Genomic DNA, 27,798 nt, shown 5'->3' with positions numbered 1-27,798 from the left:
GAAAAGTATGCCATACAGGGCCCAAAAATCACAAAAGCCATGTACTAATTCTCTTAATTATTCATGGGTGTGTTTTTGGCGTCACAGGAAAAAAAACAATCAGTGTGTCTCTAGACATTCCAGGTGTATGCTTACTTTGGTGGATTGGTATTTTAACGGCGCAGCACTTCTGCTTCTCAGCAGATGAAACTGCCCTGTTTGTTCACACTGTAAAGGTGTGAGAGTAGGTCATTTAAGGGAATGACAATGCTATTTTATTTAGTATTATGTTTATTGTTGATGTAAAGGATGGATTTGTCCTTGTGTTTATGTGTAACGAGCAGGGGTTCACAGCATACCTGTGTTGCCAAGATAGCAATGAACGTCTGACTGTTGATATATGTCTAGGTTCTAATCAGTCAGTGGCCCCACTGTTGCCAAGACAGCTTAACTTGCAATAAATTTACTTGAACACACCTCACTTCCAGATCACTATGCCGATCGGTGTAGATATATTCACTTTTGCCAGCTTGTAAGACAGTGCCCTGAATCTTACAAAACAGTGTTAAATTGAATGAATTAATTAATTAATATTCTGGTGATATTTTAGAATCTACTGCAGGGTAATTTACCACAGCAAAAATGTATGTGAGCCAGACGGACAAGAAAAACCAGGAATCAGGATATCCCATTTAGAATAAAATTTACTGAAGAAAATCATTGTATTATTACAGACACACCAGTAGATGAATCAGACAAAAAGTAAGAAAATAAGACAAAAGTATTACAGGAACAATATTGACATAATTGTCTCTAGGATTAGTTCTTCAAATGTATCAACATTACACTACTGATTACACATGACAATGAATTACATATGTTGCATCAACAAGATATACGTCACAAAGTCCAAACAGCATGTTGTTGTCCATTCCTGGGGTCTTCAGTGTCTTCTGGCCTGTCTGCGACTTTGCGCCGCGTAGAACAGGCGTGCGTAGGCTATCTAAGTAGAGGGTCTATCTCCCTTTGCAGTTGTCAACATCTTGTCCTTGCATCCTCTCACAACATGAAACAACCTTGCCTCTTCTTAATGAACATGATATTCTAACAACACAAAGATCCAAGTGGAATAAGAGATTTTAAATATAAAAACTGTGGTGTGTCTGCACAATGTTTTGCTAATGATTACAGTTAAATGATTATATTTATTGAATGGTCATAATCATCAAATACAAGGATATAAGTGTAGATTAAAGGATATACACGTCCAGAATCCATGGGTGGGGGCTTCCCAGATCGCTCCCATCACTACCAATAACATTACACTTATCACTGATATGGAATACAATATTATTATTTGTAATTATTGTTTTGTTAGTTATTATTATTATTAGTAATATTGTTAGCAATGGTACATGTCATTTATATGTACAGACATTTAATGTTTTTTATCTACAGTCTTATTTGAGTTATCATTCCAGAATGAATCAAAATCAAGTATACATTTCACAGGCGTCACTACTGGCCTCCAGGCTTTGTTTCTCCCTTATCATACGAACTGCCACATTATGTTTCTCCCTCATCGTATCAAGAAGCCTTAGTATTCCTTTATCAGAGAGGAACTGACTCTCCGCAATATCTCCTGCTGACTTAATCACATCTTCCATTACCTTCATTACTGGCTCCAGGAGGACAAAGCTGCGAGTCTGACACTCGACAACGTTAGCTTTCCCACTCAGAGTGCTCAGGATGTGAACAGCTTTTCTCAGATTGCTCTGTAACTCAGCTACAACAGCTCTCTCCCTCTTCAACTCTGGGATCTTTTTATGGATCTGCTTTATCTTATCATGTTTCTTTTTGATTTCGCGCTCGGTCTGGGAAATCTTGGAGTTGTATTTAGAGACTTTACTTCTGTACTTCTCCACTTGATCTGCACAGTTACTCATCTCCTCTTCAGCCACTTTTAGAGCTTCTAAAGCTTGATTATGTTCTGCTGCTCCGTGAACCATCATGATAGGACCTGTAAGGAGACAGAGAGGTTGTGTTAGGTAATCCCAAGCTTAAGTGAAGCAGTACATGTATGCTGTATCATTATGAATTATGTGAATCTCACCAGCAATCCATCCAACAACTGGTATAGCAAGCAGTCCTGCTCCCACACCCCACACAATCTCAGCATTCCGTTTCCTTTCTTCTAGTGCCTGAACTTTGTCCTTTGCTGAGTTAAGATGTCTTGTTACCTCCTCCAGAGATTCTTCAGACTGCCTCAGTAAGGCTTCATTTGACTCTTGCTTTGTTCTCAGGTTCTCTAAAGTGTCTTTTGTTTCTTTCAACATTTGCTCAAGTCTTCCCTCATCGAGTGTGAGGGTCTCAATATCTTTATCCAAACCCTTCAGCCCTTTACTTGCTGCTTTTTCTGACTGGTCCAGACTCTGCTCCGCCCGAACAATCTGCTCTCTGGTGCATTCATAGTTAAGAGGATCTACATCTCCATCAATAAGAGCCTCATAGACTCTGTTGATGGAGCTCAGTCCATCTTTCAGAGAATTTACAACTTTCTTATTTGAGGTCTTTTTTGAGTTCTCACTAAGAGAAGGAAACAGTAAAAGAAGTGAACTCTTTATTCAGATTCTTTAAAATGTATATAATTTCAGTGTATATTTGTGTATATTTTTTGCTCCTCTAATAAGATGTGAAGTGTGGTACATTTCAACCTCATGATGTAACATTAAACACAATACCAATAATCATAACAGTAATATTAAAAATAGTTGAATTAAAAACTAATACTAATACAAAAAACTTGGATCAGATCGGATATCGGGTTGTGTGTCGGTATCAGAAGCTGTGTATTAAAATCAGATCAGAACTAAAAAAATGTCGATCAGTTCAGCACTTAGGTGTCAAATAACAAATTACAAAATACAAATACTTCATTACCTTACTTAAGTAGAAATGTTGATTATCTGTACTTCACTGTAATTATTATTCAGATGACCTTTTACATCTATTCCTTAAATTTTCAGTTTTTTTTACTTTCTACTTTAAAAATAGCCATGTTACGCCAAATCTGGCAACTAAGCTTCTTGAATATGTGTGCATTTTCAATATTGACATTTTAATATAACATTACAGTCATTATAGCTTTTGGAAAAATGTTTTTGAGAAGGTGGGGTTGTGCACTATTTTAAAACCCTAGTCTTTATACTTCTACCAAAGGAACTGATGTGAAAAACATTTGTATTTAACATCTGTAATGTTGCTGTAATTTTATTTTTAATGTATAATACTGATTGTGATGTTGTTTTTGTAGTTGCGTTTGCAACTTACCCAGAACAACAGATCTGGCCCATGTTAATCTGGCAAAAAAAAGAGAAAAGGAATGTTAAAGTGGCAGTCTGTAGGTTTTTGGTGAGAATTGTGAAATTGTGCTAAAGAGTCATTTTAAAGACATGCATTGTGTTGCATTCTCAAACTTTGGAGTTTTTTTTCTGTTACTGCAGAAGCGCCCTCTAGCGGGCCTGCCGGCGGGCCTGAAGTAGAAGGCTTAAAGGTGTCAAAACTTCTAAACACACCGACCAACTAAGCAACTCATATTCTTTAGTACTACTTTAACTACCTGCATGCACATTTTCAGCCATCTACATGAAACCAGTCGCCAAAAACGTTTGGAAGTTTGGAAGTGAATTACTGTTTAGATCCTAGTGTCTACTTCAGTTTAATCCCTGAATGATCATTGTGCTAAACGTAAAACTTAAGATATACAATGCTATAGCGTAGTAGTGCAAATCGCATGTAAATGAGCATATAATTGGATCTGCAGTAAGAGGCTGCTACTCTGCTAACTAAAAGCTCTGTAAACAAAGTGAAATGGCTTATGACACCTCTAGCTGCAAGTGCACGACAGACAGCTATTTTCAGGAAATTACCTTCTAATATTCCTTGAGAAAATAATGCAATAAAACAGAGTTGTCCACTTTTCATATCTAAAATTACTGCAGTATGATTCAAAAGCATCCTGCTAAGTATCAGCTTTGTAAACATTAATAGTAAATGCATCTTATGATACAACAATGAATATGGCATACAGTGGCATGAAAAATTATTTGTTCATTACAGATTTCTTTTGTTTTTGCATTTTTGTTATACTTACATTTTTCAGATTGATTATACAGGTCTGGTTATGATTAGTAGTGAAATTGAACTTTCAACTTTCACAGTTGATTAATCACAATTAATTTATGGGGTGCCAAACACTTTTTTCACATAGAGCTACATTGGTTTGAATATATTTCCCCCTTAATAAATGAAATCAACTAAATTTAACAAGTGTTTTTATATTTATTCAGGTTATATTTGTCTCATATGAAAGTTTGAGAATTGGAAAAATATCAGCATGACAAAAAAAACACAAAAAAATCTGTAGGGGGCAAATACTTTATCACACCACTGTTCACACAAAACATACAATATTTAATAAAACACCTCTAACAAAAGACCTGCTCCTATTTTCACTTTATATTTACAGAGCTTTTAGTTAGCAGGGTGGCTTTAAAAAGGGCATTTTTTCTTGTTTTTTTGTGTAATTGCAAAGTGCAAAATAATTTTTTTGCTTGTTTTCTGAGTATGATTGAAAATTGTTTGCTTGTTACACACAAAGACCACTAAACCTTCCTCTCTGGAATGACCCTGTGTTCTTTCAGTAAAGACACAAGACCACAAAAATACCCTTAAAGAATTTACTGTTAAAGCTGAAAACTACTGAGTTTATTTAGTTACTTATAAAGTTACTTATTATTAGTTATCAACCTTCCAATATATTTACATTATCTGTTTTCAGGCTGGAGAGTGGATATAATTATTCATAAACAATGTAATTATAAATAATGATTCTGTATTTTTAAATCATCTTGAGATTAAACAATTTAATAATAGCTCTAAGAATGTCTAAGAATGAATATCAGAAATAGCATAAGACATCTTGGTTGTTCTATCAAAGGTAAATATTTTTGTGAACATCTTACCTGCAGTTAGTCCTTCTTGAGCTTGAATTTTTAGTGATCTTTTAAGATGATCCGCTCTTATGAGACTGAGTGAGTTTCTTGCTTAAGTATAGCAGCACAGCTCGGCTGGGGGCTGGACCTTCTCCTCCTACAGACAATAAATATGGAGAGACAGACCTTCATTTCTTCATTCTTCATCTTTCAGACCAGCAGAGCTTAGAGAACCTCTTCTACACCTCCACTGAAGACCTGACAGATCAAGGTAGGGAGGTTTACAATTTATAATTTAAATATATGCATTTTATTCTTTGAGCTGTGAGGTATACTCACTTGTGTTGCAGTTACTTAGACATTAATGACCGTGTGAGTTATTTTCAAAGTACAGTAAATCTATACTGCAAAGTGCACACTGACTATTTATATGCATACAACTCTGGAAAAAATATTAGACCACTTCAAAATAATCTGTTTCTCTAATTTAACTAATTTATATGTATATGTTTGAGTAAAATAAACTTTGTGGCTTTATTCTATAAACCACTGACAACATTTCTCCCAGGTTACAAATACAAATCTTGTAATTTAGAGCATTTATTTATTTGCAGAAAATGAGAACTGGTCAAATAATAAAAAGGTACAGTGCTTTCAAACCTTAAATAATGCAAAGAAAACCAGTTCATATTAATTTATAAACAACATCGCTAAGGCTTTAAGAGTTCAGAAATCAATATTTGGTGGAATTACCCTCATTTTTTAATCACAGCTTTAATGTGTCTTGGCATGCTCTCCACAAGTCTTTCACACTGCTTTTGGGTGACCTTATTTCACTCTTTCCACAAAAATCAAGCTGTTCAGCTTTGTTTAATGGTTTGTGACTGTTGTAGAAAAGAAAATGAAAGGTGAGTCAACACCCACCTCTCGACCGGGGTACAACTCCCCTGCGTGTTCGTTTGATAGAGAGAGTCAGACAGGTGGAGTGAAGTTGAAAGCAAACCAAGTATTTATTACAAAGCACTGAATATCCAGGAGAACTAACACATGAAAGACCGTCTAACAGCCGTCCCAGCATAAGTTCTGACCCCCCTCTGATCTGACTCCATGTTTTATACCCCAAATGACGTGAAACCTGCTGATGAGGCGTTGCTAAAATCATCTCATGTTAGTAGGCATATTCTCACGTGTTAGTGTTCAAGTTTCACGTGTCTGACCGGACCACTAGTGTTTGGCCTTGACTGTGTTCTTCCAGAATGGAACATCGTGGCACTATCTGTGTGTGTGCGTCACCCCCCGCTTTGAAGCAGAGGTTTTTAGGGAGGCACTCACTCACCAAAAGGCCGCTTTCATCTAAGAGCCTCTTCTGTAGCAATTTAGCCCCGTACCGAGTGTACCAGTCGATGATTGATGGCCGTTAGTCAGAAACATGCAGTGAACGAAATGCTTCAAGCATGAGCTACATAAGTCTCACAATAGTTCTCATATGTTATATGTTAATGTGTTAGTGGCGCGTGGTTAGACCGCCATACAATAGATCCTATGTGTTAGTAAACGCCTTATGTATCGTGTGGGTTAATTTGTCATAATAGAGTCTGTGTTAGTTACATGCCTGATCAAACAGTGTTTTACTATATATGTAAAGAATATATTGTGATTATTGGTTAATCTTCTATATAAATGCGTGTAAAATACACTGTGAGTAAAAATGATCAAATATAATGTGAGTATTGGTTAATGCATATAAAATACAAGGTTTCACACAATAATTATGTAATTATAGATACTAAGATAAGTAATCATAACTGAAAGATATTTGTCAATACACCCAAAGTATAATAAACAGTTACTCTTCAATTCCCGCTTTTGACGTATCAACCAGATACGTCAACTCATCGTAATTCCTCCAAATATGTATTTACATATGTTCAACACTTGATAAACATATGTGCGAACATTTTACTAATGGTGGGAGCGAAAACCTGTCCGGCAGCCTTCCAACCAATTTTTGACAGGAAAAATTCTCCCACAGCCCCTCTGCCCCAGGCGGCTAATGAGTCGAACTCTATCAAAGGAGGAAGTGACATCATTGCCCTAAAGTCATCCCCAAGAGTGGTCGGTTTACAGCATTTCCTCTTGCTCTTCCTCACACTCCAGTATAGGTAACATATATGGCGGTTTATCGTCTGTGCCCTCCATCATTCGTGTTATTGTTCTTTCTATCAGGGATCTAATACACGGCACACAGCAGCATCCGCATGTAACTAAAATAGCAGCGAATACAGCGACTGCCGAAGCCATAGATACAAATACCCCCTTCCATTGTCCGAAAGTTCGCTCCAGCCATTTAGTGATTGGATTCTCTACCCCCGTGTTTTCTGCCATTTCTCTGGACAGGGCTTTTAGGGCAATTAACGCTTTAGTTACCTTTCCATCAGGGGCCGTGTTATTAGGGATTACGGTACAACATACATCTCCGAACATATGACAGACGCCACCCTGATTAGCGAGTAACATATCTAAGGCAATACGGTTTTGTATGGTCATTAGTGAAGTTGCGGATAACTGTTCTGATAAGCCTGTTATTGCTGCCCCGGTAATGTTAGCCAGTCTCATTACTTGGTAATTTACGTAATTAATTCTATCGACATTCTTATTTGGTGTGATCCAAAGTAAGATACTTTCCCATCCGGCGGCTATCTGATCCACTAATTTATGCTCGTCTGGTACGCCCGAGGTACGCCTATTGCGTCTATGTACGTAGGTGTGTTTTTGGTTAAGTCAAAATCATAGTCATCTGATCTCCTAGGCCTATTAAAATTAGAAATAGTTTTGTGTGCGCAGTACACAGTGATTGGGGAAATTAGTCTTACCATAGCGCAGAGGCCTTGACCACGCGTGGGCAGTCTTAACAGTAGGTTGATCCTCCACAATAATAATACAGTCCCGCTCTGGCCCATGGGCCTATAGAGTTACCGGAATCGGCATTGAATATAGTGTGGCACAAATTAGGATTTATGTTGCCTAATTGTTTCGGGTGCTTTGTCTCATCCCCTGCTGTGTGGTTAAAACAAGTAAAATTACCTGAATCGGGAATCTGAAATTGTCCTGAGCCGGTGTTGTTTGCTATAACTGGGAAAATGTTTGACAGGGCAGTACAATTAGCGGGGTTTGGCATACGTGTTAAATTAATCATGCACTGGAATCCTATCGGGTCTTCTGTTGGAAACAGTGGTGCCGGACCTAAAAACAATGCCGGTCTAGCTGCGCACATGCTACGCACCCGTCCATGTTAGCTTCTCTGGCTTGTGCATTTATCCATTTTATCCACAAGTTGCTCCCTTCAAACCCTGTACTTAACTTTACGATCTGTTCAGTTGTCCATGTAGAATAATCTGTTCCCAGTATAGACCGATCCCCCCCATTATTGTCTATTGCGTTTTTTGTGGCCTCGTCGGTGTCAATGGTCGGTTTATCTGTAACTCTAACTTTGATCCATCCCACAGGGTCATTACCACTTACATCCACCCCGACCCCTATAAAAAAAAAAAAATGCCGAAGATTTTTCCCCATTAGGATCTGATTGCCACTCTAATGCAATGGTTATTAGATTATTTATCGGATCATTATCTCTTTGTATGTTAAGTTTATTCCATTTCTCCCGCTCACGAGTTGCCCAACGTTCGCTCGGATCCCAATTGACATGCGTTGACCTAATTACGTGTTCCCGCTTGTTACAAGGTCTGGCCTTATAAGCTGCTTGGTCGGTGTTATGGTTACACTTAAGATTATCATCACGGGACCAACACAAATACACCGCTTCCCCCTTGGACCCCAGCTTACCACAAGTCACCACGTCGCATAAGTTCACTGTCCATGCGGTCGTCTCACCCCAATAATAGTCTAATTCTATACCTCCCCATCGCCAAATGCATTTTGAGTTAGACTGGGTGATGGTCGCTCGTTTGGTTCTATTAAGTTGTGTGGGCTGGTCTTTAGTTGTTGCGTTTGTCGGGTGCATGGTCGCCAAAGTGTTTACAATTGTTCCCTCTACCGTTTGTTAGTTGTTCTTGCTTTGAGACAATGGCCAGTGTTATTATCATTATACCCATGAGGGCAACGGTTATTATTATCTGGAGCCATATTGGAATAACCAGAGGAAATGCTGGTTGGTTATAGTGTCCGTACTTTGACCTGTCCCACCCTCTTTTACCGTACCAAGCCATTATTAAACCATAAATGTGTTTTCCCTCTAAGTTTTCCACTATTTAGTAAACTTGTTATCTATAGCCCTATATGTGTAAGTGTTAGGGTTACAGAGTATATATATATATATATATATATATATATATTTTTTTTTACAATTCCGTTTTTTCAAGAGTCCAAGGCAACCTGTAAAGAAAAAATAATGTGTTCCCCCCCTAATTTAGCAAATCACAGTTTATAACCTTATATGTGTAAATGTTAAAGTTACAATGCGTGTTGTTCTTTTCTTCTTTCTTCTTGCTTCAGGGTTCTGAAGGTAGACTACCTCAGCCCCACGTACGAAGAGCTTTATTCTGGCTCTTGATGTCTGCAATATCAGTGAATGAAAAGTATGAGTTGGTGTGTGATAAGACTATGTGTGTTCTTTAATGAGATGTGTTTAAGAGTCTCTGTATGTAGTGTACTCTGACGCAATCGAAACGTTGCTGAATGAGTTACTCCCTCACTTCCTCTCCTCAGTCACAGCCAGGCACTGACGGCCCCTGCTGTGTGCTGTCTGCTGCTGTGGGCGATTCAGCTGCCCCTCCTTCCTGCTGCGGGCCTGCTGAGGGGGATTCAGCTACCCCTCCTTCCTGCTGCAGGCCTGCTGATTTTGTACATGCTACAGCCAGAAAATTATGCATTTGATCTATAGGTGGCATTGTATAAGCATGACAACTAAATTTATGCTGTTTTCCAGATCTCTTTCTAGTCTAATTTAATACCGTAAAGCAAAACAGAGAGCTGCATTTTTAAACACATTTGATGTCCCCTTATTTAAAATGAGAAAGACCCAATTCACTAATGCTTGTATTACATCCAATACTGAGTTTCATTTTCAAATAGATAAGGTCTTTCCTCATTGGTTTCTGAAATCAACTATCCCACTTAAGGGGATCAAAATGTCAGCATAGCCTGAGATACATGAGATCATAGAGAAATTAGATATTACATCCGTCTTATATAAGTCTCATTCAGCTAGGACTGAACTGAGATCAGTCTGAATAAGAAACGAATAGTAAGATAATTGACTAAATCACCTGATAGAAAAAGCTGTGTTTGGAATGGCTCACTCATTAACTCATTCACTATGTAGCATTTTCTATTTATTGAACTGATTATTTAACAATCAAACAAGAAACCATGTTTATTTGTCCTGCTCTGAGGACAGCTGACACAACAGTACTGCATGGCATAGTATATTTTGGAATTTCTAGCATACATCTTCTGTACAATATTATTATAATATAATGTAATTAATAGTGAACTATATGGGGAAAAATGTACTGCTGAGTTTTGACAAAGCATTGTAAAAATGGCCAATCCAAATTGCTTAGTATTTCTGCAATAGGAAACAATTCCGACACCGCCACACACCTTCATTATTTTCATTATTAGATCTGCTTATAGAATATAGAGTTAGACATATGTCCCTGTTAGGTTAGGGCCCCCAAGATATAGTCCAATACCCAAAATTAAGCTAATTATTTTCCTCAATTCTATCTCCATAATCCCTTTATTAAATTCTCTAAATTCTCTAATTATCTATCCAGTCACACACCTCTCTGACATTATTCAACAACTTAATTATTAATATTAACACTTCCCCAACCTCGCTTACATTAAAGTACACTTTACTCATGATTGGGTGTTCACATTTTCACATTCTCTTTTCAGAACTGTCTTATAACATATGCATATTTGTATTATATTATATTTCTATGTCACATCAGTTACTTTACTCTGTTAATTATTTAAGTATTTATGACCATTAGTAACATCTACTGCACCGCTCCGTGTACAGATAGATCCTTACCTAGTATAGTTAGGTTTTTTATAGCCTTATATATTTTCTGATATATATATGTTTCTATCCATACAAAAACCTTTTCCCCCTGTTCACCGTGTATTACTCTATTTCCCTACTGAACTGATGTTCTATTTTCTATGATATCTCACAAGCGTTAATTCACAAATATAACCAACCTCTCAGTCTAAAGCCAAATCAGTGGGCTGGACCAACTCCACCTACTTCACCTTGGACTCCTCCCCTGCAGTGGGACTCATCCATTCCTATTTTGTTGTCACACAAGATTTCGTACACTCAACCAATCACACTGCTCACCGGAGCCCCGCTCTCACACAGTTTAACACACACTCCAACACATACGCACACACTTCTGTTTCACGCACTCTGTCTTACACACACTCTGTAATTCGCTGCCATACACTTTCTCACTCACTGCCACACACACATTCTTTCTCTCCGCCACACAAGATACACATTTTCTGTCTCTCTCTCTGGGAAACTGGACACGCACACTTTCACACTCACAGGTACACTTTTAATCCCTGTAACAGACACTCGTAGACCCTTTTCTTTTTCTCTCTGTCAGTCGCACATACACAATCACAAAGTCAGACACACTCAGTCCCTGGAATAAGCACACATACACACGCATACTCTCTTACACTTATTGGCCACAGACTCACTTCCCTCAAACTTATAGTTTATACTGCTATGTATACCCCTTTTTATTTGTTTTCTTTTACCCCAGAGAAGACACGAATAAGCAATGCACACAAGCAGTGGGTCGCCGCCCACCCGCGAGATACCGCTCCCGGTCCGCCTTCGATTATACCTAAGGACCCCCGTTCACACTTTTAAGCTACTCATTTATTTTAAACTAACACTCACGCGCTAATGAAGGCTTTCCATATGGTCCCAGTCACGCTTCTTAAAGCCCGCAACTTTCAACATGAAACGCTCAATATATTAACCCAATCTTTTGTCAATTATTTCTATCTGTATTAATACGTAGTAGGTACAGCGTCTACTAATTTTTCACCAAATTTCTTGAGCAGGAACAGCATCTGCTTCTTTTTTAACAAAATTATAAAAGACTTTGAGTAGGAACAGCATCTACTCTTTTTAACAAAATTATATAACACTTGAGTAGGAACAGCATCTACTCTTTTTTAACAAAATTATAAAAGACTTTGAGTAGGAACAGCATCTACTCTTTTTTAACAAAATTATAAAAGACTTTGAGTTGGAACAGCATCTACTCTTTTTTAACAAAATTATAAAAGGCGTTGAGTAGGAACAGCATCTACTCTTCCGAATTAAAAATAGAGAAGTAGGGACAGCGTCTACCCGAGCAGGTACAGCATCTGCTCTTTTTAACCGAATTAAAATAGAGGTGAGTAGGTACAGCGTCTACTCTTGCAGGTACAGCATCTGCGCTTGTTTACGAGCGGATCAATCTCGAGGTGAGCCTTACACCTAGCCTTTATCCGAACTTCTCGTCAGAAGCCGGGGGGACACGCCAGCTTCCAATCCGTAAAACCAGTAGGTACTGCATCTACCGTTTAACACCCTGGAATAGGAACAGCTTCTATTCTCATTTAAAACCCTGGAGTAGGCACAGCTTCTACTCTCAATTAAATAGCTAGGTATGCTGCCTGCTCCCCTCCGGACAGCAGCCAGGCCTCCGATCCACTCAAATTTGAAATAGCCAATATGCAGAATTTGATTAAACCGGCTCTGCTTACCTGTTTTGTTAAGTTCGGCCGTGAGTGGATCAGTGCCGGATGCTGTCCTCCGTTAGACTGGTTCAGAGGTCGGGGTCACCAAATTGTTGTAGAAAAGAAAATGAAAGGTGGGCTACCCCCACCTCTCGGCCGTGGTACAACTCCCCTGCGTGTTCGTTTGATAGAGAGAGTCAGACAGGTGGAGTGAAGTTGAAAGCAAACCAAGTATTTATTACAAAGCACTGAATATCCAGGAGAACCCACACATGAAAGACCGTCTAACAGCCGTCCCAGCATAAGTTCTGACCCCCCTCTGATCTGACTCCATGTTTATACCCCAAATGACGTGAAACCTGCTGATGAGGCGTTGCTAAAATCATCTCATGTTAGTAGGCATATTCTCACGTGTTAGTGTTCAAGTTTCACAGGTCTGACCGGACCACTAGTGTTTGGCCTTGACTGTGTTCTTCCAGAATGGAACTGGCACTATCTGTGTGTGTGCGTCACCCCCCGCTTTGAAGCAGAGGTTTTTAGGGAGGCACTCACTCACCAAAAGGCCGCTTTGATCTAAGAGCCTCTTCTGTAGCAATTTAGCCCCGTACCGAGTGTACCAGTCGATGATTGATGGCCGTTAGTCAGAAACATGCAGTGAACGAAATGCTTCAAGCATGAGCTACATAAGTCTCACAATAGTTCTCATATGTTATATGTTAATGTGTTAGTGGCGCGTGGTTAGACCGCCATACAATAGACCCTATGTGTTAGTAAACGCCTTATGTATCATGTGGGTTCATTTGTCATAATAGAATCTGTGTTAGTTACATGCCTGATCAAACAATGTTTTACTATATATGTAAAGAATATATTGTGATTATTGGTTAATCTTCTATATAAATGCGTGTAAAATACACTGTGAGTAAAAATGATCAAATATAATGTGAGTATTGGTTAATGCATATAAAATACAAGGTTTCACACAATGATTATGTAATTATAGATACTAAGATAAGTAATCATAACTGAAAGATATTTGTCAATACACCCAAAGTATAATAAACAGTTACTCTTCATGATCAACTTACATCTAACATGATTATGTTCAGAGGTTTTTCAGTGGGGTTCAGGTCTGGAGATTGATTGTCAAATTATTTGGTGACATCAAGAGACCTGTAAAAAGAGTGGCGAATGGCAGCTGGGGTGAAGTGCATAGAAAGAACAGTTCAAAACAATCTCTTAGAGGCAGGACTCAAGCTAGAAAGGACATTCTTTAATGAGAAGCAAAGAAGAGCCAACCTGAAGTTAGACAGATAACAGATAATAAGAATTGCACGAGGACTGGAGAAAGGTCATCTTCTCTGATGAGTCCAGTTTTCAGCTTTTCTCAACACCTGGTCATCAAATGTTTAGATGGGGATCTACAGAGATGTACTTGCACCCACTGTGAAATTTGATGGAGGATCGCTGATGATCTGGGGATGATTCAGCAAGGCTGCAATTGGGCAGTTTGGTCTTTGCGAATGATACGTGAATAAAGACGCATACAAAGTTATCCTGGAAAAACAGCTTGCTTTCTTCTGTTCTAGGAATGTTCCCCAACACTGAGGACTGCTCAATTCCACATAGCTAGATCAATTAAGGTGTGGATGAAGGACCACCAGATCAAAACTGCTTGATTTTTTGCGACAGGAGTGACATAAGGTCACCCAAAAGCAGTGTGAAAGACTGGAGGAGAGCATGCTGAGACACATGAAAGCTGTGAATAAAAATCTGGGTTATTCTACCAATTATCATTTCTGATCACTTTCTTAGATAAAACTTTAGTATTGTTGTTGTTGCTAAGTAAATAGAAACTTGTTTCCTTTCCATTATTTAAGGTTCGAAAGCACTATTTTGACCATTTCGCATTTACTGCAAATAAACGCTCGAAATTACAATATTTTTATTTGCAATTTTGGAGAAATGTCATCAGTAGTTTATAGAATAAAACCAGAATGTAAATTTTAGTCAAACATAGTATATACCATATACTAACACAGTTAAATCAGAGAAACTGATTATTTTGAAGTGATCTAATGTTTTTTTTTTCAGGGCTGTATATAACACTGACTAGTTTCATTTCAAGTTTAATTTGATATAAACATATAGGGCCCTATCATACACCCAACACAAGGCATATAGCGTGGCACGTTGCCATCGTACACCCCGTCAACAGTCTATTTTTAAATTAAATTTATTAAAATATTAAATATAGTAATTTATTAATTAAAATCTCTCAGCGCTCAAAAATGTCGCAGGCAGGAGCTTGGCGCAGCGCATGCAGCATTGTGTGCAGAATAACATCCGTCTTCTAAAAATAAATGTTATAATTATTAAGGTCGGACAAGGGTAGTAAAATTCATGTTAATAAACTCACTAAAGCAAACAAATGTACTGAAAATTAATCAAGAGAAATCAGACAAAATGCGCTGCATCTCTCTCGCGCGCGCTCCCTGTCTCTTCGATTGCTTGATTAATATTCAGTGTTGCAAACCCAGTTTTTACATTAAACAATAAACAGAATAAAGAATAAAATAACTTTACTCTTCTCTAAGCTGCTGGTTTATCTTCACAGCGTGACGCGCAATCAGTTCCTATGCGCTCTTAAAATAGGAATGAAGGGAAGTCAGCGCGCAGCTGTGTCTTAAAGGGGATGGATCCTGACACACTGATTGGTTTATTTCACACTATGCCCAAAACACACCCATGAATAATGAAGGCAATTAAAACATGCCCTTTGCACCATTGGAGCTGTGCAAGGCGTATTTTTCGCGCCCTCACGATACCAAAGACACGCCCCTAAATCCAGCTGCACAAAGCACAATTACCTAATGCGCTACAGACCGTTAAACTAGGGCCCTTAATGTGTTACCCCATTAAATTATGTAATCTTGAATTAATGATTTTAAAGTCTTAGATAATATTTTCTGCTTCATTCATGCGTGTCTGTTCCTTACTCAACAGGAAGAAAATGGCTTTCCAAATTGTGAAGACGACTCAAAGTCTCACCACTGCTGAAGACATGAGAAACCAAACCAAGCTTGTAATGCAGCCCTACGCCAACTGGGAGGAATACCTCACTCCTGCACCACTCTCTATAGCTATACTGGGAGAACTGGTCTTCATCTCCTCCCAAACCGATTTCTCTATAAACAAAAACCCACCCAAAAATGGCTACAAGCACATCAAGTACCCAGATTCATTTCGCGCCTGTCTTATGCAAGTGTGCAACTCTGGCTGGTGGGCTTTCAATGAAGCTCACAAGAACATGGATCAGATTCGGCTCCACACCATGACGGTCCCAGACCACATGAAGAGCGCTGTGAAGATTCTGTTCCAGGGAAATGATGAAGTTGTTCAAGCTCATCTTCCTGACCAGCTGGAGAACATTCGTGTCATTGCAGATGACTGTCTTGCTCTGGCCGGATCAACAGAGCAGCGTTTCACTGATGTCATCAATATTATCCAGGAGCTGCTGGAAGCGTGTGTAAATGCAGAGCACTTTTATGGAGAAGAGCTGGAAGAAATCAAGAAAAAACTAGAGGAGAACAAAATGAGAAAACAGACATCAGACGAAGCTGTTAAACGCTCTAAAAAGGCATTAAAAGCCATGGAAAAGGCACTGGATGAAGCACAAGAAGACTACAAAGCAGCAATGGATTCCCTACCCAGTGGATGGGACATGATTGGTATGGATATTGCTGAAGCCATGACTGAAAGCATCTCAAATATTGTTACAGGAATGACGTCTGTAATTGCTAGTCCAGCGAACCTAATGCGTAACACTTTAAAACTTACAAATCCAGAGACACTCAAAGACGTGAAAAAACTGAAAGACTCTGCAGATGGAGTTGATAAAATAAACATCTACAGCAAGTCTGCAGAAATCTTGAAATGGGCAGAGAGGATTCAGCAGTTTGTGCAGCAGAATGACATTGACTGGAAGAGCCTGTATGATCAGAAGAAGAAAACTGCCAATACAATGTTTCTGAAAGAACAGTTTATAAGAATCAACAACAGTTTACAAAAAAACCCAACCTGCAATGCAAAGAAGCGTGCCCAAGAGATATGTAAAGAAGCTATTGCCATCTGTGATGAAATGGCAACATATGCACCAGAGGGAAAATGTGAAGAAGCTACAACAAAGCAGCTGATCCAGAAAATCAGAAACCTGACTGAATCAGCTCAAGCTTTTGACTCCAAGAGCAAAGATGTTACAAAATCCCCTTCTCTGACTCCGAAACCACCAATGATGTTTAAAGAAGAGAGTCAATCTGAGAAGATAAGCGCTTTCCAGAGGGCAACCGAGAACGCCAGGTTCCGCATAGAGCAGAGCCGAGCTCAACTCAACAACACCAGAGAAACCTATGAGAAGAGTGTAGAGAACATGGAGAAGAACCAAAAAGAACTGACTGAAATCCTGATCAGCATGAGAAACTGTGAGGTCAAAGAGATAGACTTCAACACCACCATACAGATGCTGGTTAAAGGGATGGATGCGATGGGGAGGGTGAAGGAGCAGTGGGAGAAGATGGTGCGATTCTTTCAGATGGTGTCTAACATTGTGAAAACCAGTCTGACCAGAACTCTCAAAAATTTTGTTTCCACAGCTGAGAAGACTCAATCTCTCTCCTACAACTCAAAGCTCTTTTCCAAAGATCTGCTCTACAATCAAGCCTTTCAGGCCACTAACATCGCCAGCCTCGTCCACATGATCTCAGCAACCTACACTGACATCTCTGAGAAGTACCTGATGGATCGGGTCAGCTCACTGGGGAAACTTATGACCATGGATAAGGAAAAACCACAGTTTAAACAGGAGCGTTTGAAGCTGCAGAAATCCTGTGATGAAGCTCAAAAAGGCATTTTGCGTCTCGTCCGTAAGAATAAGGATGAGTTTGAAAGGAAGACCAACGCAAGACTGGAGAAGATCGATAAAGAGCTGCTGGCTATTCTTCCTGAAGCCGATCCAGAAGTTGTGAAGAGTATTAAAGCAGCTGTTGAGAGTGGATTCACAGAGGAAGAAGAAGGAGCTTATATCTGAGTTAATCAGCAGAAGGCTTCTCCATTTAACTCCAATACCATGTTGATGCTGATAACAGCTTTTTTGCTTTAATATTTCACACATTAATTTGGCTTAAAGGACTTCTTTGCTATTTTTTACCATTGCTTTCATATCATTGTTTTTCATTTTTCATAATTGACTATTTGTGAGACTTATAATTGTTAAAAATATGTGGTGTAGGGCATGTAATCTGTAAATATATAAATCGCTTTCTACAAAAGCGTCTGCCAAATGTAATTTAATGTAATTGCATGTTTATTACTCATTTGGTCATCAATGAAAATAATTCCTGTGTAAAAAATGAATTAAAGGAAGTGATTTGGGAGGCCCCTAAACATAGCACTACTGATTAAACATTAAATCACTAAATATATACTTTTTTCCACAAAAGACGAGCAAGCACTGCGGGCGGTAAGCTAATTCTGCTGCTGCTGGTGCAGCTGGAGGTGATGATTCAAAACTGTCCTGTGTATATCCTGTGTCAGATTGTGAGGTCGGAACTAACTGTTGTATAATTTGATACATTTTGAATAATGAATAATCATAGGGACTGACATGTCACTGATTTTAATGTAGCCAATTATAACTTGTGTATTCCACTGAAGTTAATTTACATGTAATTTACATTTGAGTATAATCGTTAATGCAAATCAGTAAAGTTAGACTAGTTCTTGCAGCCTTTGAGATTAGATTACTTCACTTTCAACCATTAACAACATTTTGCCTGTAATGCTTCTCTTATTTTTCTTTCTTTTCTTTTTTTTTTTATTAATTCCGTGTTTGTAAGGCTAAATGGATTTTCTTCAATAAATTTAAATTCCAAATTCAAAACTTGCCTTCTGCTTATTTTTGTCCATTTGGTTCATGTACATGCATGCTGAGGTAAATTACTTTACACCATTCAGGTGTAAAAAAAAATTCATAGAGATTTTTTTTTGTTGTTGCTTTTTTGTCATACTTTTTACCAATTATCAAACAAACTTTAATATCATACAAAGAAAACATGAGCAGTATTTAAATGATGATTTAATTTGTTAAGGTAAAAAAGCTATCCAAACAAACCTGGCCCTTTGTGAAAACATAATTGCCCCCATGAATTAACTGTGATTAATCACACTTTTTGGAAAGTTGACTTCAATTTCACTGCTATGCACAAACAGACCTGATTACTACCAGACCTGTAGAATGAAGAAATCACTTAAATAAAAAACATGTTTTTTAATAGAAGAAATTAAAAAACACATAAGATCAGCATGATCTAAAGCACTGCTGGCCACACCTACCTCAGTAAAGGTCAGTGTTAATGATTTAAAAATAAGAAAGATAGTGGTTGAAATGGTCTCCATGGGAGGGTTTGAAGGTGAAAACTCTGCTGACGAAAAAGAACACAAAGACCCATCTCATATTTACATGAGACCATCTTGATGATCCACAGGACTTCAGAAAATATTCTGTAAGGAGACAAAAGTGGTTCTCTCACAATTTCAGAAAAAGAACATGATGGTGGTAGTGTGTCTGGGGCTGCTTTGTTGCTTCAGGACCTGCACAACTTGTAATCGATGGAACCAAAAAATCTGCTCATTACCAGAAAATAAGTTTGATTTATCTTAATAAATTCATTTATTTTATTTTACTGTACTTCTGAACAAATATCAAACAGTAGCCTTCGAAAGATCCACAAGATGGCAGCACATCATATAATGAGGTATGATAATATGATCATATAATGAATAATGATCGAAAACACAATCAACAATCCCAAAATACATATTCCCATTATCACACAGTGCCTTTTGAACACTGACCTACTGTGTACATATAATAATGTCAGCAATAGGCCTTAAATGAAATATTTAACAGACAAGACAAATTTATTTACACTGACTTGCAAAGATAGTTATATAATCATGCTAAAACGAATCAAAGCCCACCTATAGTGACTAAGAACAACATTTGCAGAATTACAGTTAATCACAAAAAAAACAAAATACATTTTATGTACTTCTGCTTATTAGTTAAAGACAACCAAAGGTGACTTTACAACATAAACATGTTATTTCACTTTACATTAAGTGTTTTTAGAAAAATAACACATGCAATGTCTGAATTATATACAGTGCCCTCCATAATTATTGGCACCCCTGGTTAAGATGTGTTCTTTAGCTTCTCATAAATTGAGTTTTGTTCAAAATAATATAGGACCACGATGGAAAAAAGAGTAAAATACAACCTTTAACTCAAGTGAATTTATTCAGTAGGAAAAAAATCCCACATTAAGAAATAATTATTTAACATCAAATCATGTGTGCCACAATTATTAGCACCCCTGATGTTAATACTTTGTACAACCCCCTTTTGCCAACAAAACAGCACCTAATCTTCTCCTGTAATGTTTCACAAGATGGGAGAATACAGAAAGAGGGATCTTTGACCATTCCTCTTTGCACATTCTCTCTAAATCATCCAACGACCTGGGTCCTCTCCTCTGCACTCTCCTCTTCAGCTCACCCCACAGAGATGGCCATGGGAGGAGCTTGATTCTGTGTGCGGTGAACCATTTCTGTGTAGATTTGGCCACATGTTTAGGGTCATTATCTTGCTGAAACACCCAGTGACGACCCATCTTCAGCTTTCGGGCAGAAGCCACCAGATTTTGTTTTAAAATGTCCTGGTATTTTAGAGCATTCATGATGCCATGCACCCTAACAAGGTTCCCAGGGCCTTTGGAAGAGAAACAGGCCCACAGCATCACTGATCCCCCCCCGTATTTCACAGTGGGCATGAGGTGCTTTTCTGCATACTCAGCTCTTGTGTTACGCCAGACCCACTTAGAGCATTTGTTGCCAAAAAGCTCTATCTTTGTTTCATCTGACCAAAGCACACGGTCCCAGTTGAAGTCCCAGTACCGCTTAGCAAACTCCAAACGTTTGCGTTTATGATTGTGAGTGAGAAATGGTTTCTTCCGTGCATGCCTCCCAAACAGCTTGTTGGCATGTAGATAGCGCCTGATGGTTGTGTTGGAGACTTTGTGACCCCAAGAAGCTACCATTTGTTGCAATTCTGTAACAGTGAGCTTTGGAGAACTTTTTATTTCTCTTATCATCCTCCTCACTGTGCGTGGTGGCAAAATAAACTTGCATCCTCGTCCAGGCTTGTTTACCACTGTTCCAGTTGTTTTAAACTTCTTAATAATTCCTCTGACAGTAGATATGGACAGGTGTAGGTGGGTAGCGATTTTCTTGTAGCCATTGCCTGACTTGTGAAGGTCAACACACATCTGCCTCACTTGAATGGTATGTTCCTTTGTCTTTCCCATGTTGAAGATAAATGGCCTCTGTGTCACGTCATATTTATACCCCAGGGAAACAGGAAGTTGTGAATTACTAATTAAATGTTCCTACATACTCTGATCAACTTCGTAAACTACTGTAGAAGTGACAGAAATACTTTTATTAAATTTATTTCCTAAGAATTGTTAGGGGTGCCAATAATTGTGGAACAGGTGATTTTATGAAGAATAATTATTTCTTAGTCAGGGATTTTATTTCCCCCTTAAGATTTACTTGAGTTAAAGGTTGGACTTTACTTTTTTTCCCATCGTGGTCCTATATTATTTTGAACAAAACTCAATTTATGAGAAGCTAAAGAATACATCTTAACCAGGGGTGCCAATAATTATGGAGGGCACTGTACATATGACAAAAACCCATATTACAAAAAACTGATCAGTTATTACCTAATATAATATAACAACAGATTTGTCCTGGAAGAGTGGCAAGAAGAAAACCATTATTTAAAGAAGGACATAAGAAGTACCAGTTTGTCACAAGTCATATAGGGGACACAGCAAACATGTGGAAGAAGATGCTGTGATCACATGAGACCAAAGTTCAACCTTTTGGCCTAAAAGCAAAGTGGAGTTATGTATTATAAAGTAGTTTTGGGAGTTTGATCCACGCCCTCACTCCTCCCACTTTATTCCCTTTTTAAACCGCAACTTCCTCTCTACCTGCTCGTTGAACAAACTTGCACCCACCTCCTCTCTTATCTTCCTCCTTCTTTATTTTCTCCTCATGTTTCTCTTTGCGTGGGGGGCTTCGGCTTCACACTTTCCAGTGAAGGTGCCCGAACTCCACCCCAAATACTCTGAGTACATCATACTGACTATTACAAATTTAATGACAGTAAGCCACAGACCTATATAAAAGCCCAGTCATGCAAAAATATATAAATAAATAATAAAAATACTGTGATGAGCACGCATGAGCTTTAAACCTTCCAAATCCCGGTCGCTAGTTCTGAAGAAAGGGAAGGTCACAGACCGATATCGCTTCAGGCTAGGAGGAGATCTGATTCCATCTGTCACAGAACAGCCAGTAAAGAGCCTTAGAAAGGTCTTTAACATAAGACCCTCCTAAGAAGGGTGGCAAGGGGCACAGCGGGGCTTGGGAGTGTGCCAGTAATGCGAATCAACAACGTTTTCAGAACGGGGAGGCAAAGACTGAATCAGGAGGAGGTGCGGGCTGCTGTAGAGGAAGAACGGCAAACCAGTGCCGTGCCAATGCGGCAGCATGGGGCCTGGATGAAGTGGGAGCAGGCGATGGAGCGGAGTGTTTCCTGGGAAGACATCTGGAAGTGGAACCCCCAGCGGATAAAGTTTCTGATCCAGTGGGTATATGATGTTCTCCCCAGTCCATCCAACCTGTTTGTTTGGGGTAAAGATTAGAAACCTGCCTGCCCCCTTTGTTCAGGGACAGGCACACTTGGGCATATCCTTAACAGCTGTCCGAAGGCACTGGCTGAAGGCCGTTATCGCTTGAGGCATGATCAGGTCCTAAAATCCATTGCTGAGGTGATCAGCAAGGGGATCAATGATAGTAGGCACACCAACAGCACAGCCAGGACAATTATGTTTATCAAGGCAAGACAGAAGCAAAGGAGGGAGCCAAGGAGCTGATACAACACTGATGATGTGTCCAAGTTAGAAGCATCAGTTGTAGATGTATGTAGAACTGTGATATACTGTGAAAGCTTCAGAATCTTAAAAAAAGTGATATGCATTTTTGGTAATACCACCCAGCACTAGTTTAATAGTTTAATTAACTCCACCATTTGTGTGTGCTCTGTTTAGTTCAAAAGAGTTTTTTATCCTTTTAATTGAAATCATCTCTAATATGTATTTTCTCTGACATAACAGCTCTGTTCTAATGATTCAGGGTAAAGGTGCTCCTCCTTTAAACAGCTATAAGAGCTAAATATATATATATATATATATATATATATATATATATATATATATATATATATATATATATATTTATATTTAAAGAATAAGCTTTAGCAACTATATTCTTTAGATGAACTTTGCCATGTTTAACAGCAGTACCACTCTTTGTGGAGGAAAAAGTAGAAACAAAATCTAATATTTTTTTGATTAGGAAGTTTTCATGAAAACAGATGTGTAATATAACGACCTATCCAAATCTACTTATAGGAGAGGTTAAGTTGGGACAGCTAATCCAGCGCTACATTACTGTTTTAATAAATACATAAGTAAATTCCAAGCACTAAATTTAATTAATTCAATTCCTATTAGGATTGCAGGTGGGAGTGGCAGAAATGAGTATGTGGCGGACAGACACATTTTTTAAGAATGACCAAAAAAACGCCATCATAGGTAAAGGACTTGTAATATAAGAATTCTTTAAATCACAATCATAAAACACGTGCAAGTGTCATGTATTTTTTTATTATTATATTACAATTTTCTTTTATTTTGATCTTATTTTTATCATGTTTATTTTAATATATATTATATTTTAATAGTTGATGTATACTTAATCTATTTAATGTTATTTTATTTACTTTTAAAAATAAAAATATTTGAAAATAAAATATTTACTTTTCAGTTGGTTTTATTTGCTTTATTTTACTTATTGTTTAAACTTTTTTATTAAGGCATTAAGTGCATTGTACTGCACTTTTATGTATGAATGGTGTTATATAAGTAAAGTTATTATTATTATTATTATTATTATTATTATTATTATTATTATTATGTAACCGTAATGTAGCAGATATAAGAGAAGGTACCTTTATCAAGAAGACAGTGCATACGCGTGTAATGTTTCTTATTTGAATTAGGAAACACTATTGATCAAAATATTCTGATTATTGAAACTCTACTCTCAACAGGTTGTTGTGGGGGCTAGCTACATTCTTCTTCTGGCTACATCTTCAGGCTTCCACATGAAGTAGGCTGAACACCTGTGACTTACTACTGCCATCTAGTGGACGAACAATACAATTACTGCATATCACTACAGCGCGCTCCCAAGATAAAGTGTTTTTCATGGCGGCGGTGCTGAATTCGGCGAAAGAATTCGGAGACTTTAATCGGGTAATATAACGACTTTAAGCTGGTAAAATAACGAATTTATTCAGGTAATATAACAACCTCCTCCACCAGTCTTACACACTGCTTTTGGATAACTTTATGCCATTCCTGGTGCAAGAAAATCAAGCGGTTCAGCTTGGTTTGATGGCTTGTGATCATCCATATTCCAGAGGTTTTCAGTTTGGTTCTCTCCATAGTAATGATGGGTGAGCAGCTAAAACCGGGGAGCAGTGAGCAGGGCCGCCGCTCTGCATACGCAGACAACGCAGCCAGCGTTAGGCCTCAACCATTTTGCAGTTGCAGGGAGCCAAATTGACTGAGAATGAAATGTGTTGAAATTATGACATTATTAAATTTAAAACCCAATGTGAATTATTTATGATATGCTCATCTTTTTTGTCTTTAAACATTGCATGGGGCACCTACTCTACTATTTAAAAGCGGCACGTTATTATTTTTGTGCATAATATTAAACCCATATATTAAATTAATATTTAATTAATGTTATTAATATTAAATTAATAAACCCCTATTGCCTGAAATGGCACGGCTCGGTTTGCTCTGTTGGTTGTTGCCAGATGAGACATTTTCCAGTCAAATAAATAATCAAAAAATGCATGGAGGCGCTAAATCTTGCGCATGTTTAACCATTTTTAAAGTGTATGTGGCCATTCTATACAAAAACTTGTCCAGTGCAATATTTGTGTAAGTTAAAAACTTAAAATAAAATAAACAGTTATGACCAGTTATGCTTAGGGCCTCCAAAACCTTAGCAGCGGCCCTGGCAGTGAGGGATAAGAACCAACACCAGCAGCATGGAAAAGAAGAATGGAAAACCTTGATCTTACCATTGTTACCACCTCATTCATCTGTTTGTCTATAGCATGACATCTACACTATGGAAACTGAAACATTTTCAGGTTTAAGCTAAAATCAGTAAAAACTCCAATCTGCTAAAACTTGACCTGATAAATCCAGGAGTTCTTACTATCTAATATCACTTCTTACAGACTTGACTATGTTAACAATGCTGTGCAATTGTGCAGTATCTAGATCTAGATAAAGGTGTTTCTAATGCAGGTGATGTGAATATGTTTCTAAGATTTTTTGTTTGTGTATTTTATCTAATCTACAGGGTTGATTGTTATACAGATACAAGCATATAATCGTCCGGGATTTGAACCCGGGACCTCTCGCACCCTAAGCGAGAATCATACCCCTAGACCAGGGGTGTCAAACTCATTTTGGCCGAGGGCCACATTGGCATATTGGCTGTCCTCTGAGGGCCAGATGTAACTTATAAATGTAATAAAATGTAACCAAATGTAATATAAAATGAATGGAATTACTCCTTAATGTTAAATAACTCTCAATATATTATTTATTCAATCAAATATTACAGTTGCATGGAAAAAATGTTTGCTTGTTGCTCTATTAACATAAATCATTTTAATTTGTCAAAAACTCCATCAATCAAGAACCAAACTAGTCAAGTGAATAGAAATGACATCAAGTTATATTAACTTTGATCAAAACTTTTGATACTGAAATAAGACTTAATAAATATAAAATCAAAAATTGTGAGCTGTTAAGGACATGTGATAGATTTAGCATTTCCTCAGATTTAGCAGTTCCTCATCCAACCACTAGTCGGAGCTGCAGCAGCAGTACAAGCCCGCAGTCTTTACTGAGTCAGAGCTACAGGGCTCAGCTGAGCCTGTCTGGAGCGTTTTTAAAATTTTAAAGTTCTTCTGTGTATGAAATAAAGATTTTTAACCCCACTGACCAGATAATACAGCTCTCTACAGTTCATCTTTCAGCCCAAGCAGCTAACAGCAGCAGTTTAGAGCAACCATCACGGAGTCCAGAGCCGTCGCCAGAACTCTTTCAGTGGGTGGGCATATGGGTGTCCATGGGGGGGCAGATTTAAGCACCGATTTAAAGCAAGTTACAAAGCATATAAACATATAATAGAACTAAAATGTGTGTTATGAACTAATCTCACGCCTTATACCACACCCGCTTCTCAGAAAGACCTCGTCCTGAACTGAACAGCCAATAATAGATTTAACTCCACCACATCACAGTGAAAAGGATAGCGCACATGGATAATCAAAATGACCAATATGCCGTAAAAATCACATGTTTACTCACCATTAGAAAAGCTGTAGACGACGGGAGTCCGAGCAGAACCTCCTTAGGACCTTTTCTTTCCATTCATTTGTGCATTTTCTTGTAAGATCTCGCTCGAACGCTAGCTGCACAAGCTGTGCCTTCCGAATATGGTGCATAGAACGTCTGTGGTCCGTAAAAACATTCTTCAAGACTGAAAATGAATTCTCACACATGGCTGTGGAAGCACCAAACGTTAAAGCAAGTTTCATCGCAATCAGGACGCTTGGCATGGCTTCCAATGTTTTTTTGTGGTTCTGAAGGAGTCGTTTCAGAGTCCACTTTTTCGCGTTCCATTTGAGTTTGAAAAAATGTTTTTGCCACAACAAACTCTTCCTCCACTGTGGTAGAACCGGCCAGGTCTGTGATATGTTTCACAAGGTTTATGTCTAAAAAATTATCGGTTTTTGGATCAAAAGCAGCAAGTGCACGAGCAAGCTTAGTATTCCGTTCATTGAAACGCTGATTCAGCTCTCCAAGCACATTATCAATTGCACTGTAAAACAGCCTTCGTAATTCTGTCTCGTCAGTATCCTTCTGTGCAGTCGTACCTTCAACCAAATACTGACTCATATTCTTACTGAATGTACGTCGCCGTTTTGTGGGAGTCACAAGAGCATTACTATCTGTGACGGCACGCCAGAGATCAGCAAACTCGGTGTCACAGCGCAGTTTACGAACACATTCAGTAGAGCAAGCAACTAGTTCAAGTCCCGTTAAAAGGTCCATGTCCTCACCCTGGAGGAGCTTATTTGGGGGGTCTAAAAGCTTTAGCAGCTTTTGTACAAGACGTGCAATGAACATGAAGTTTGTCTCAGATATTTCTCGCAGCAGCCCGATAGCCTCCATCCTGATCTCAGAGCAGTATGCCCGGTCTGATTCAATCTCGGACAAGAAAGAAGTAATGTCCTGGTAAGATGCAATGATGGCAGATACTGTGGCGAAATGGCCAGTCCATCTCTGATCAAGCAGTCGCTTTAATCGCTCGCCCTTATACTGTGCTGCAACAGACGGCTTTCTGAAAAATTTGTACATGGTGTTACAAATATCAAAAAAATCCGTAATTGCCTTTTCTGCTGTCAGCGCGTGAACCACTACTAGGTGCAGTTGGTGGTTTAAGCAATGCACATAGGGTATTTCTCGACCTAGTTTCTCTTGTAATAACTTCTGGACGCCACCGTGCTTCCCTGACATTAGGGATGCTCCGTCATATACTTGACTTAGAATCTTTGACGTGCTCAGTCCAGCTTTTGTCAACTCCGTTATTATTGTGTCTGTCAGTGTCTTTGCATCTCCTGCACTGACAGTAGCTACAGTGAGAAGGCGCTCCGTTGCTTCATATAGTTCAGATACGAAGCGAAGAACAACGGATATGT

The 27,798-nt window shown here is 38.4% G+C and overlaps 3 protein-coding genes across 3 annotated transcripts in view; 1 reads left to right on the top strand and 2 right to left on the bottom strand.

Annotated features, from left to right (window-relative positions):
* Window positions 1-27,798, bottom strand: part of LOC111197112 (interaptin-like) — a 526,024-nt gene that overhangs the window by 219,487 nt on the left and 278,739 nt on the right. The gene's annotated exons all lie outside the window — the stretch shown is intronic.
* On the bottom strand, window positions 666-5,081 carry LOC111188826 (uncharacterized). The gene is made up of 4 exons (XM_049475838.1): window positions 5,004-5,081; window positions 3,310-3,338; window positions 2,093-2,565; window positions 666-1,999 (listed from the first exon to the last, which is right to left on the bottom strand). Exons 2-4 carry the CDS (start codon window positions 3,330-3,332, stop codon window positions 1,473-1,475), a joined length of 1,023 nt encoding a protein of 340 aa, XP_049331795.1. The 5' UTR covers window positions 3,333-3,338; window positions 5,004-5,081; the 3' UTR covers window positions 666-1,472.
* LOC111188825 (myosin-11-like) lies at window positions 15,729-17,968 on the top strand. The gene has a single exon (XM_049475799.1). The coding sequence runs from the start codon at window positions 15,760-15,762 to the stop codon at window positions 17,830-17,832; it is 2,073 nt and encodes a 690-aa protein (XP_049331756.1). The 5' UTR covers window positions 15,729-15,759; the 3' UTR covers window positions 17,833-17,968.

This window comes from Astyanax mexicanus, chromosome 3 (assembly GCF_023375975.1).
Source record: "Astyanax mexicanus isolate ESR-SI-001 chromosome 3, AstMex3_surface, whole genome shotgun sequence".
NCBI lineage: Eukaryota > Metazoa > Chordata > Actinopteri > Characiformes > Acestrorhamphidae > Astyanax > Astyanax mexicanus.
This window is presented reverse-complemented; position numbering and strand designations above follow the sequence as displayed.